This window comes from Macadamia integrifolia, chromosome 2 (assembly GCF_013358625.1).
Source record: "Macadamia integrifolia cultivar HAES 741 chromosome 2, SCU_Mint_v3, whole genome shotgun sequence".
NCBI lineage: Eukaryota > Viridiplantae > Streptophyta > Magnoliopsida > Proteales > Proteaceae > Macadamia > Macadamia integrifolia.
Window position 1 is genome coordinate 27,097,525 of NC_056558.1, and position 12,988 is coordinate 27,110,512.

Consider the following 12,988-nt stretch of genomic DNA (forward strand, 5'->3'; position numbering starts at 1 on the left):
AATGGGGGAATTTTAAGTTATTGCACAATATCTCTTGTTTAATGAAATCCTATATATATATATATATATATATATTAAGAAAAGTCTAACTATGCATGTCTATAGCTGTTCAGTGTGCAACTCAAGCACAAGTTGAGCATCATTTATAATTATGGTTGTGTAACTAAAATCATGTTAGATAATAATTACAGAACTTTTCTTTTTTGTTTTGATTTTATTTCACTTCCCTTCCTTTTATCCCCCCGCAACTAAACCAAGCAATACATCTACAGTGTCATAACAGAACAAAACTTCTTACACTTCATAAAATAACTATCATAAAAGCTATTCAATTAAAACTTGATGGAGAACAGTAAGACCTTCAAAATAGGGGGTGCAAAATTTTATCTCTGAGCACTACAAACAAAGCAATTGATGCAGAGGACGCAGCGAACTTACCAGGGTAGCATTTTCAATATTGCATACTTCATTGGGACCCTGTAGATAATTTGCTACCAGTAATAGGCTAGACCTGTGGCAGCAACTACGAATTCCGGTATATGAAATCCCAAACTAAGCATCTCATCAGATCAAACATTTCCAGTGTATTTCAACTGTAGAACATACAAATAAACTAAAACACGTAGTAACATTGTCAAGATTGTTGGCTTATAACTCCTGCAGTACATAACAGTGGTTATCACAGTTAGTAACAGTTCACATCAGCACTAGTATAAACTAAAGCTCTTCTCATCCTAACCGCACCCCAACAGGCAATGGAACACCAAACCTAAAAGACAGTTTTATTTTACAAGGAAATGCTTCACTGCCACAAACCTCACGAATACAAGTTCTGCACATGGAATGGAATACTTGCAGGAGATTACATGTTAAGAAGGATAAAATCATACAACATACATTATGTGGACACCAATTAACTCACCTCTCCAGGGTTACTGTCAGCCACCAATCAAAAGGGGCCAGCTGAATTAACCCCCCCACTCCTAAAAAAATCAAGAGCAAGTGAAAGAAAAAGTTTCATGTATAACTGGAAATTGTCCCAAGGACTTTGCTTGTATTGGCCAGTGAGATGCACCTCAGCTGTATGCTACTCACGGTCTGCATTTAAAGAACCATCCTTCATCAGCTTTACACTGAGGCTATTAAACCTTCCTCTTGAGTAGTGCCGAGAAGCCTTCCTCCAGTCTGTTCCAGTTTTCATCATTGCAGCAAATTCATCATAGCTGATTTTCCCATCCTGCATTTCATTAACATTGAAGTGAGGTTGGAAAACACAGAATCCATGCTAGGGTCTTCAAGTATTTTCTGAAGTTCCCACCTTGTTGGTATCTACTTCTTGGAAGATGTCATTTGCCACATCTGCACTTGTTATGGCTCCATCCTCCATCAATGCATCCTGAAGCTCTGCTGGATCAATATGACCATTGCCATCCTTATCAAAATAGGAGAAGGCCTTGTGAAGATGCTCATCATTGGCCATTTTTCTTAGATGGAGGGATAGAGCAACAAATTCTCCATAATCAAGTTTTCCTTTCCCATTGTTATCTACCTGTTTTCAGCAAAAATGTATCATTAGAACATAAAAAACCTTTGTCACCTTATGTTCCCTGTTGTTAAGTATTTTTTATAGCCGAAAGATCAAATACGGTGTAGATGAGAATTCTAACAGAAAACACCATACAAGTAAGAAACATTTCTTAGAGCAGAAAACATTCTCAAAGATGATAACCTGATTATTAACATAATTTTATTTCCTGCCCTTTCACTCAAGGCTGAGATAGTGATCATAACCTTCTCTTCCACTAAGCTTTTCTTTTTGGTTGACATTCATGCATGGTTCAAGCGAGTGGAACTGGCAACATGATCAGCCTCCACCGATTAAAATTGGCTGGAATTGGAATCGGAAGATCCAATCCGCTATCTCAAACCATGCATTCATGTGATGTTAAAGCTCCTAGAGACGAACAAGATAGATACATAAAACAAATTCCATAAGAAACCTTCCTACATGAGACATAATATATTCAACTCAGCTCAGCCCTATCCCAACTAAACGGAGTAGGCTACATGGATCCTTTTTCTCCAATCAGCTATATTCAAAACCATATTGTTACAAGTCCTAATAAGAGCCCGCTTATATCGGCACCTTACACGCCAAAGGAATAGCAGGTAGTGAAATGGTATATTTAATGAGAGAGAGAGAGAAGGGGTGCTGCATATTTAATGAAAGGGGAAAGAGGAGAGAGAGAATGAGAGGGAAGTACTTCCTTTTTCTCATAAATTAAAGAAACACCATATCACTGTCCTTTTCAGGCAGAGAAAGACAGCTACATTCACTCTTGAGAGAGCTCTTCTTTATCTCCCTAGGAAGAATTGTATGAGGCAAATGGTGAACAGTTTTTTCCATTAAAGAGAACGTGCATCAAGCAATAATTCATTTATCTTCTTTTTTATTTTACCCCTCTCAATAACTGACAATCAGTGGAAAATACAAGGATGTAGATAAATCACATAAATGGACTTATTTTATTAGAAATAAGTTTTAGGTTGGGTTATATATGTGTTCGGCTTTTGGTCCAATGGATTTTCTTTGTAATACGACACTTTCTTTAATGGGGCCTAAATTATGGGTAGGGGGTAGGACTATAGGATTTACTTTATTACTTTAGTTTGAGTGTTTTATAACAAGTGATCATTAATTCCTTGGTTGTTAAAGATAGGACAGATTCTTATATGAATAGAACTCATTTTCCTACATTGGATAGAGTTCTAATCATGTGGGACACCTATTCTAATTAGTTGAAATAGAATTTTTGTTATAAAATGATGGTCCCAGTACATCACTGAGAGGGGGTAAATCAGTGACCTTCCAAAAACTCCTCTTCTAATCTCCCTCACTCACTTCACAGACCAACAGCTTGACTGATGCTGACCTTTTAACTGAACACAAGCTCACACAAACGTATACAACACCTTGACTGTCAACTACATGCAGTCACAAACATGTAGCAAGGTCTAACCAATGGGCATACCCATCCTGCATCAAACATACTTCAAAATTCCAAGCAACAAAGATCCAAGAACACCCATCTCTGTTACACCCTTTGGCACCCAAAAAAGTAATAGGGCTCCAACCCTAGAAACCACCAAGCACCACTTGATAGTGGTTACAGATTTAAATTAAAGTAAATAGACAAAGCCAACCCTCAATACATTCAATTAACTAGGTATTATCAATCTTTTAACCTAGGACAATATAAAATGGGCTCACAGGAACACAAGTTACCTCCCTTGAAGTAAACCAACCAGAGAAGAACTTGCAGGCTATGGTCACCTCTTCGGTTCACCTTCTTATAGCATCAGATTGTTGAAATCTTGATCTTCCTGAACTTAACAGAGTGATACCGGTATCATACAATCAATCTTGTAGCATGGGATGACCTTTCTCTCACTCTACTCTCTTCTTAGGGTTTTTCTTTTCTTTCTTGCACATGTATGAAAGCCCTAGTTGCCACCTTTTAGAGCCCGTTTGTTTAGAGGGGTTTTGCTGGGGTGGGATTAAAGTTTTTTGGTGGGATAGTTGTACTAACTATTCCACCCCAACAAAATATGAGTTGTTTGTTTAATAGGGTATGGGATTTTGGGGAAACATAGTGATGGGGACATCAAGATGTACAGCCGAAGGAAGAACAAGACCCAACCTTCTTTGTGGTTGGAGGATTAGAAGGAAGAAGAAACTGGCGGAAGAAAGGAAGGCTCGATCCAGCCTTTCCAGCGTTGGATCGAGTCCCTCTCCTTTCAAATTTTGCCAAGATTGTGTGGCCCCCACCAAATCTGATAGTTTAGTAGTTTTACTTTCTAGGATTTTGTTTATTTGAGTCTTTAAGTTAATTAGGAAACTAAGTAATTATCCTATTGTTTTCTTTTTAGAAAGTTTCTTTGTTTATAAAATAACGTTCCTAGAATAATCTTTTCTTTTTAGTAATTAGTCTCTTATTTATGTAAGGCCATTGGCCACGGTTGAAGGAATTAATGAATTAGAATTGAAAAACAGCCAATGAGCAAACCCCCCACCCCTCTCATGATTCTCTCTCTCTTTCTCACTCTCTCTTTCTCGCCTCTCTCCTTTTCTCTCTCTTGGTCCTCTCTTCTCTCGCCTCCCCCTCTCTCTTCCAATTTTCCTACTACTGTTCTTTACTGTTATTGTTGCTGCTTACTGTCTACTGCTGCCGGCTAATATCTGTTGCTGCTATTACCCTTTGAAGCTGAGCTGCTGCTGCTGTTTTATCTCCCCTTGATGCTGAACTTTTCTTCAATATTGGGTGCTGCTGTTCTTTACTTCAAAACTGGGCTGCTGCTGAACTCCTTTCAATAATCGGACTGTTATTGGACACCGTCCTCAAAATCTGGGTTGTCTTTTTTTTCACAGGCCTGGGCAGCAGATAAGTATAGAATGAACCCTCCCATTCCCCCATTATTCCCTCATTATTCACTCCATTAACTTCCATTAAAACCCACCCCCTTTTTAGCCATTGTTTAACCTTTATTTGCATCACTGTTTTTCCTAAGTATTGCTGATTTTCTTATTACTAGTATGACTGATTTTAGGGCATATAGCATGGGACTTTTATCTACCTTTGCTGCTTAATAGGCTAGTGCCATAACCTAATTTTGCTTGCTGCCATGTTCCCTACCCCATGTTCCCCCTTGAAGCTTGAGTGAGTTTATGTGTTTTTCTTCCTAGATTATTATTGCTCTTTGCTACTTTGTTCATTAGTCTCATTCTATTTTGCATGTTAAATCTTGTTTTCTAAGCTCCCTTTGTCCTATCCTACCCAAGTCCCTTGAGTTTACCCTACCTAGTTAGTTAATCTTGTAGGAAACCTAATCACCTAGGAACCCCTTACATCACATGGTAATAATTCTTGTCGGCCTATGTGGACAACATATTCTCCCACCCTAGTGCTCACTAAAGTCCCACCAAATTGATAGGACTTTGATAGGTACTTTGGCAAACTCCATTCGAACAATCGCCACTGCCGACGTTGTCATCCCACCACCGTTGCAACAGGTCACAACACTGTAGCCACCGCATCTCTCTGACCGAATCCAACGCCGAGCATAAGGACACTAGATCAACCCCAAATCTTTCTTCCCTTTCGCCCCTGCAACAGTTCACAACCGACCCTTGCCGCCACTGGATCCGACGCCAACCATAGGGACAGGCGCACCCCCATAAAAGGAAAGTTCTGGGATCAATGTTGAAGCCGTAGTAACTCATTATCATAGCAGAAGAATAAAAGAATCAGTAATCTACTTCAATTCAAGTGTTTCAAGCTATAAAGATTCATAGGGAGAAGGAAGAGAAAGATCTGAGAACGAATCTCTCATTCACGTTGCTGCTTTCGATCTCTTTTCCCTCTTTTTCTTTTATTTTCCTGTTCTTTGTTTTATCGACGTTGTTTTTCAACCGGAAGATCAAGAGCTAACTATCGAGACTTTGGGTTATCAGGACACATACTTCGTGAAATGGTTCATGCATGTTTGTTGCCAGGGGCAACAAGATCAAGTTGGTAAGATCAAAATATCCCATCATTTTTCTGTTGGCCTTTATGATCATCGATCATAGGGGCCCCTTTACCATTTCCATAGAAATGGGCTATTCTATTCCTATAGATATGGCAGAGGGCCCATCCAATTCTCATTTGTCCATTCCTTCTAGTTCTTCTCTTCAGCACGGGGTAGAGCAGCTTGGTAGCTCACAAGGCTCATAACCTTTGAGGTCACGGGTTCAAATCCTGTCTCCGCAACATATTATTTTTTAAAAAACCAAAAGGAGGTCTTACTCTATTAACTAGTAATTAATTAATTAATGACCTTTTTTCTTTTGGGATAGGAGGAAAGAAGGGAAAATAGAACCACTACACGTCGACTATACCGAATAATGTATCATATTACATGCATTACTTTAACAAGGGCGGATAGCGGGAATCGAACCCGCACCTTCTCCTTGGCAAAGAGAAATTTTACCATTCGACCATATCCGCAATTTTTTATTCCCGATACGCGCGCATACGTCCCACATATATGATATATTATATCGTGTCTAGATCAAATTTGTGCAGGGTCCGGCCAAATACTATCTTCGGGACGATTCCAATATATCCATGAAATTGAATTCGCTGAGAATGCTGAACATCATTGGAAACAACAGTAATATGTACAATACCCAGATGGGTTTGGGTGCTATTCTGTTCTCAACAACCACCACAACAGCAGAAACTCTTCTTCCTTTCTACAACTGTTATGGCTAACCCAGTTCCTGCAACAACCACATCCTAAAAGCAGATAGTGGTCTCACTTACAACAATCTCCCAATCTCCGTCTCAAGGAAACGTTCCAGAGATTCATCAATGGTCGCCTTACCTTTTTCTCTCTCGCGTTCATAGTGCTGCAATCAGCACTGTCGCTGCTGATTTGGGGTTTTGGTATTCCCCCCAACCCCAACCAAACGCCAAGCATAAGGACGCCGAGCATAGGGACTACTACTGTTAAAATCGATTAAGGGGTTTTGGCCGATCTCTGCAACCTTGAAGCTGAAAAAGCTCCATCCGATCTCCGATCGCTTCTCTTTCCTTCTCTCCATTTCTCTCCTCCAACCAAACGCTGATGGGGTGGGAACTTCACTTTACCTCATCTTTCCTCTCCCTGTCTTTCACCCCACTAACATGTGGGTCCCATACTGACAACACTCCCACCCCCAACTCCCCTCTAAACAAGCGAGGACTTATAGAAAACCATAGAAGAATGTGAAAAGTCTCGTATACTCTTCAGTGTCAACATCAAAGGGGCCCATATGGACATTGATGGGATTTATATAGATGTCAATTTCCTGATCCAAGTGTCGAACAGAGGACATGTTTATTAATTTGGAGATCTTCCTACGGGTTCTTTCACGTCTTCTAAGCCAATGGGGTTAGCAAGGCAGGTATAGCAAATGCCAGAGCAGTCTGCAGTGAGGTCCTTGCTTCCTTTAGGGATAGGTAATGAGTCGAGCGGAGTGAGTGGGTCATGGCCAATAGAAATAGAAGCAAAAAGATTACAATGAGACGTAAAATGAAAACAGAAAATTATTTTTTATTTTCTTCCAGTTAATTGGGAACAAGCCTTGTTTTACCATTTCATTCAAAGAAAGCCTCTTTTGGGCTCTCAAAGGACCGGCCAACATTTCATTTACACTACTTGCCATCTAGACACAATTTTCAAATATTGGATCTTCCATTATTTAAATTGTGTATCTCCGCCACTTGTGGTTATTTATAATTCAATGAATGACTGAAAAAAGATCCACCTTCATTAATCTAATCATAATCTTTGTTACTTCGTACATAAAGAAAGCTTTAAAAATCTACCTCCTATTTTTTATGAAGATAATGAATCTTTTTATCGAAGGATAAGAAGAAAATCGCCCGGATCTCCTGCGGGAATGATTTGGAAGGTCAATACCAAAAGAGTAGTATTTGCTAGCAACATAATGGAAGAGGTCAATCAGTATGGATAAATCCGAAATCTGATTCAAATCCATAAGATCTATCGCTAGAATGTGACATTTACATTACATGATTATATGATATTTGACTAATCCTCAACCCCATAATTTATAACAGTAAGGAGAAAGTTCAATTAAAAGGTGATCTTAGAAAACCTATTACAAATGTCTCACTACCTCAAAAAATTTCAAGATTAATTTCCATCTGAGTGATCATCCCAGAGAGAGAGAGAGAGAGAGAGAGAGAGAGTAACTATGTAGGACAAATGTATTCTTGAACAGACTCAGATTAGGGCAATTACACTTGTCTCAAGGGATGTGCAAATGTGGATTAGATGGTAGATTATAAAATCAATGCAACTAGAGCTTCTTATTTGCTTGGTTCATCCTTAACCTGCTTAGAGTTGGCACCTAGGTTTGATTGAGGACCAATTCATGCCCCATGATTGTTGCATAGAGCAATCCAAGGATATTCCTTCTTCCTCCTCTCTCCATTGTGTGGCCTTCTTCACCCTATCATAGCCAACCCTGCAGCCATTGTTCCCGCTTCTTAAGCGTCTCTCCCACCCCTCAATCATTCAGGGGGTCATCACTTCCTCTCTCTAAAGCTATCTTCCAAGAACTATGTCTACTGGAAGACTCAGATAGACCCATATCATCCTTTTTCATGCTGTTTTACTAAACCTTAAAGAGAGTCCTGAACTCAAGGTTCTAAAGAGCTACCAGCTACAAGACAGAAGAGCTAACTACCATAAACAGAGCTAGTACAGGAATGCTGAATTGACTCTAAACTTCGCAACCTCACTATTTACCCCAACAGTATAACCAAACAGAGGTTCCTATCCACACAGGAACCTTCTTCAGCCCATGAAGACAGGGACTAGACTATCAGGGGGTAGGAACACGTAGTAGCAAGTCTCAGTCAAGCCTATATCCGTCGCCCCCTCCTTCCATTAAGACATCTGTATCTCAGGGAAGGGAAAAGCACAAAACTATGTTGATCCACATGAAAGTTGCCTCATCCTTCTCTATTGGAAAGGCAAGTTGCATCTTTGGCCAGGACTCGGGTTGTGGAGAAGCAAAACCAGCTCGCCCTCATCTGGAAGTATAGGCCAGAGAGTTTTTTATTATGTTATTGGCAACAAAAAGTGCCATCAGGATGCCACTCAAGCTACAGTTTGGGGTGAACAAGAAGTCCCTATTATGAGTCTCTTGACTGCCTCCCTCTCCGAGGAGGCCCATCCCTTCGCAGTTGGACTCACCACTAGTAAGAAGATTTGAGATGCTACCCATGCGATATTCAGCTCTCCTTCCATCACTTGGATACTGTCTCTTAATGTCTCTCTTCAAAATCTGGCTCACAAACCAGATGTGACAATCACCAAATTTCTCCATTGAGCAAAGTCTCACTCCGATGAGCTTGCCACGACTAGGAAGCCCTTACCTCCTGAGGATCTCAACATCCACATCTTTAGATCTCTTCCTTCTGACTATTAGGCTCTTACAATGGCTAGGCCAGAACCAATATCATATAATGAGCTTCATGGGCTCCTCATAAGTCACGAGAGCCTTCTTCAGTCATGCCATGCCATCATAGACCCCTCTGCCAATCTTTCTCAACAAGGTCTTGGCAATGGTATCAAATTCTCTAGTAGAAGAGGTAATGGTGCCCTTAGGAGGCATGGCCGTGATAATGGTCGGGGGAGCGGTTTTGGCCGTTCAAATGCCTTTGTACACAGCCCTTGCACCATTTATGGTTGAACGAATCATCAGGCAGACATGTTATCGTCAACAAAATCTGGGTTAACTGTCAAAAGCCACAACTCCTTCCCACCCCCACTGCATTTACTCCCTATCAGCACCCCACCCATACTGGTATCCGAGCATGGTTTTGTCTAAGTTTAGGGTAATTAAGTACTGCTATCCATTGTTTACATGTCTTACCTTTTGAGGTCTAGTCTCCGTCACAATCTGTCCATAGTTGAGTCTGAGTTAAGAGAGCATTACCATAGGTTAGAGGACACTCTTTTCTTCCTTAGATTGGCGGGATCAAATAGCATTGGACGCTATTCCCACCAAAAGCACACACTTGACAGGGAGATTTCTGAACTCAAGATTGAAAGGGCTAACTAACTGTCTCAACTGGAGATTCTGCGTAGACCTTGAGTCTTTGGTGGCAACCGTACATTGGCTGCCCATCTCCTTATGCCCACTCGTAGTGGTAGAGCATACCAGAATATGTCTGACCTTCCTAGCACCCCCACCCAAGCTGAGCAGTTGGCTGAATTCATGAAAGCCATCCAAGCTACCTTCCAAACTAACCAAGTTGTACGGGAGGCATAGGCTGCCCATCTCCAAACCCTTACCGATAAGTTGGCTGCCCTCGAGACAAGTGCCCAAAACCCTAATGGACGGCAAGGCCGTAACACAACTGGTACTGAACCTAGGGACAGAGGCCTTAACCCTAAGGAAGTGAACGAGAATAACCACACTGATGGTTATGACCAGATAGGGGATAACTTCCAAGGCCCAGGGCATGGTAGAGGTCGGGCGTGGTAGGGGTCGAGGACCACCTCCAAGACACCATACCCAATATGGAGATGATGAGGGTTATGAGTTATAATAGGGGCTTTGATGTCAGACGGATGATTAAGGTAAATGCCCCTACCTATGATGGTCAGATTGATGCTAGGATCCTTCTGGATTGGATTAAGCAAATGGATAGGTACTTCGATTTTTACGATATGCCAGAGGAAGTCCGCTACAAAATTTGCTAAGTTCAAGCTTATCGACGCTGCCCAGGACTTCTGGACAGACCTAGAGTACCAAGAGGACCACCTAGGACTTGAGCCAATCACCACCTAAGTAGAAATGCAAGAGAGGCTCAAGAGGGAATTTTTGCCTATCACTTATAAGCTCCAGTTGTTGAATGAAATAAATACCCTAATGCAAGGAAAGTTGACTGTGACCGAATACATGAGCAAGTTCAATGAATTGAAATTATAATCCGTATTCAGGAGGATGTTGAGCAAACACTATCCAGATTCCTTACTGGGCTCAACTACGAAATTCAGTCTCGTATGGTACCCCACCTAGTGCGAGACGTTCCACAGGCCTTCAAGATAGCCCTTGAGGTGGAATCCTCTATGAGAACTTATTCTCAGAGAAAGAGCTTTCAAACTGGGGAGTCCCAATTTAAAAAACCACCCCAAAGCTCAACTAGATTCCCAAAACCCCCTACTACACCACAACGTCAATTTGACAACAAGGGTAAAGGAATTTTGGGAGAAACACCCAAGAGTAGTGGGCAACAACAGTGCTTCAAGTGTGTCACGGGTTTGGTCATATCTCTGGGGAGTGCCCCAATAGGAATCTTTATGTGGGAGAGCAGACTCCTGAAGAGGGTGACCAAGAGGGTTCTCAGGACCATGAGTATGAGGACCATAGGCCAAATGAGACCATATCTGATGAGGACGCCGATGAGTCTGTTGACCTTAAGCTTCGTATTTTGCGATGCATGGTCTCACAACCAAAGGCAGTGATGATTGGCAGCGAACTAATATTTTCATCACTTGCACATGTCATCAGGGCAACAACTGCCACGTCGCCATAGACAGCGGGAGTTGCATGAACGTGGTTGTCAAGAGCGTTGTTGCTCGAACGGGCCTTAAACCTGAACCCCACCCGAAACCTTACAAGGTTGCCTGGGTAGATCAATCCACCATTCCCGTTAACCTTAGGTGTATAGTTCCCCTGCATTTTACAGGATATGAGGACCGAGTGTGGTGTGATGTCCTAAAGATGGATGTTGCCCACATCATCCTAGGTAGACCCTGGTTGTAAGATCGAGATGTCACCAATTATAAGAAGTCTAATGATGAGCACATTTATGTGTGAAATCTAGGGTAGTAAAACATGCATTTTACATATTTAGAATGGAGCTACCTTGGGTTTTACTCTCTTTTTGCAGGTTTTATATTTTCAAGGCCTTAAGGACTATCGGGAGCTATATCTTCAATTTTACACGTAAAGAGGTCCTATTTCTTTTCATGGTTGCGAAGAGGATGAAATTCTGAGCAAGATGGACGTGTTCAATTAAAACTACACATTCGTTTGGTCACCCGTACAAATGATTATTCTTTTCGGGCCAGAAAAAGAATAATGGATCAGAACTGAACCGAGATGCAGAACCAACCCGTTTGCAATTGTCCCAAAGGTACAAGGAATACTCCAAATACCAACAAGGATCGATGGACTACATCCTTAATTGATTGAAGATTCGTTTTTGGTAACAACAACTACCTAGTGTAGTTGGTGAGCTATGGTGTATAAAATTCCCTTGCTCATCAAGAGGTCTCAAGTTCGAATCTCATGGTTGTTTTTTTTAGAGAATTTTGTTGAAGATTTTCTGCTTTTCACTCACTTAAAGCACTAAGGGCATGGAGGGGATTTCCACATCAAATTAGAAGCAAGGAAAATCGTGGAAGCAAGAAGAGAAGAAAAAAAAAAGGAAAGAGAAAAAATGGAAGAAATAAAGATTGTCCAAATCTTCTCTCTCCTCCACTTCATCACCAAAGATTGTCCAAATCTTCTCTCTCCTCCACATCATCACCAAAGATTGTCCAAATCACACAAAGCAAGAAGAAAATCGTCCCTAGGAGAGAGAAAAAGAAGAAAAATAAATTAGAAAAAAAAAGAGGAAAGAAAATAAGCAAAAAATTATAGGAAATTTCTCAAAATTTATTTCTCTCTTCTCTCTTCTCCATCTTAGCACTTTTGGACTCAAAAGATCTCACAATCAATTGTGGGTTTCCCTCTTTTAGGAAAGAGAAAATTGTTACCCTACCTCTCCATTCCCTATAAATACAATTCATGTAAGAGGAGGAGACACAATTCATTCTTCTTCTAGTTTTTTTTAGTTGCTCTCTCTCTCCCTCTCTCACTCTTTGGTTTTAGTTCTTCTCTATTTTTGCTTTAATCACTTTTGTAATAGTTTTTTTTTATGTCAATTAATGCAAGCACTTTTTTATTTTTATTCAGTTCTTTTTATGTTTATGATTTATGCAATTGAGTTGTAATTTTTTAAGTTATAGTTCTAGGCTTAGATCTAGGTGACAAGATCACGAGCCGTGGAGCAATTTTTTTTCAAGTTCAAGCACTGATTCAAGTAAGTAGGCTCCTTCAGTAGTCTTTTCTCCCCCCCCCCTCATTTCCTCTTCTGACTACCCTTTCTTTCTTAATTTAGGATTTTTATTTTTGTCGTTACATTATTGCTATCCCTTTCCCCCAATGTTCATGGCTAGTGTATGTGTTGGCTTTGCCCCTCCTAGCCATAGAACCATCAATTTATTGCTTTTATTTTAATTGTCTCCCTTTCCCTAAAGCCAAGTAGAGTAACCTTTGTAAGAGTGACTCTCTGGTCAAGTAGGGAAGCTCATA

The 12,988-nt window shown here is 40.7% G+C and overlaps 1 protein-coding gene and 1 non-coding gene across 2 annotated transcripts; both read right to left on the bottom strand.

Annotated features, from left to right (window-relative positions):
• Positions 1 to 609: 609 nt before the first annotated feature.
• Positions 610 to 11,308, bottom strand: LOC122064714 (calcium-dependent protein kinase 13-like). The gene is made up of 3 exons (XM_042628476.1): positions 11,009 to 11,308; positions 1,319 to 1,549; positions 610 to 1,237 (listed from the first exon to the last, which is right to left on the bottom strand). The coding sequence occupies exons 1-3, from the start codon at positions 11,306 to 11,308 to the stop codon at positions 1,088 to 1,090; spliced, it is 681 nt and encodes a 226-aa protein (XP_042484410.1). The 3' UTR covers positions 610 to 1,087.
• TRNAG-GCC lies at positions 5,977 to 6,047 on the bottom strand. The gene has a single exon. It is a non-coding gene; the product is annotated as a tRNA-Gly (tRNA).
• Positions 11,309 to 12,988: the final 1,680 nt, after the last annotated feature.

Excerpts from the sequence above, each read along its gene's own strand:
- LOC122064714 (XM_042628476.1), bottom strand. The coding sequence starts at position 11,308 with ATGCAGGGGAACTATACACCTAAGGTTAACGGGAATGGTGGATTGATC. Across the intron at positions 1,550-11,008 it reads CGGCGTCCTCATCAGATATG|GTAGATAACAATGGGAAAGG; the intron begins GTCTCATTTGGC and ends TGCTGAAAACAG. Across the intron at positions 1,238-1,318 it reads AAGAAGTAGATACCAACAAG|GATGGGAAAATCAGCTATGA; the intron begins GTGGGAACTTCA and ends AATGAAATGCAG.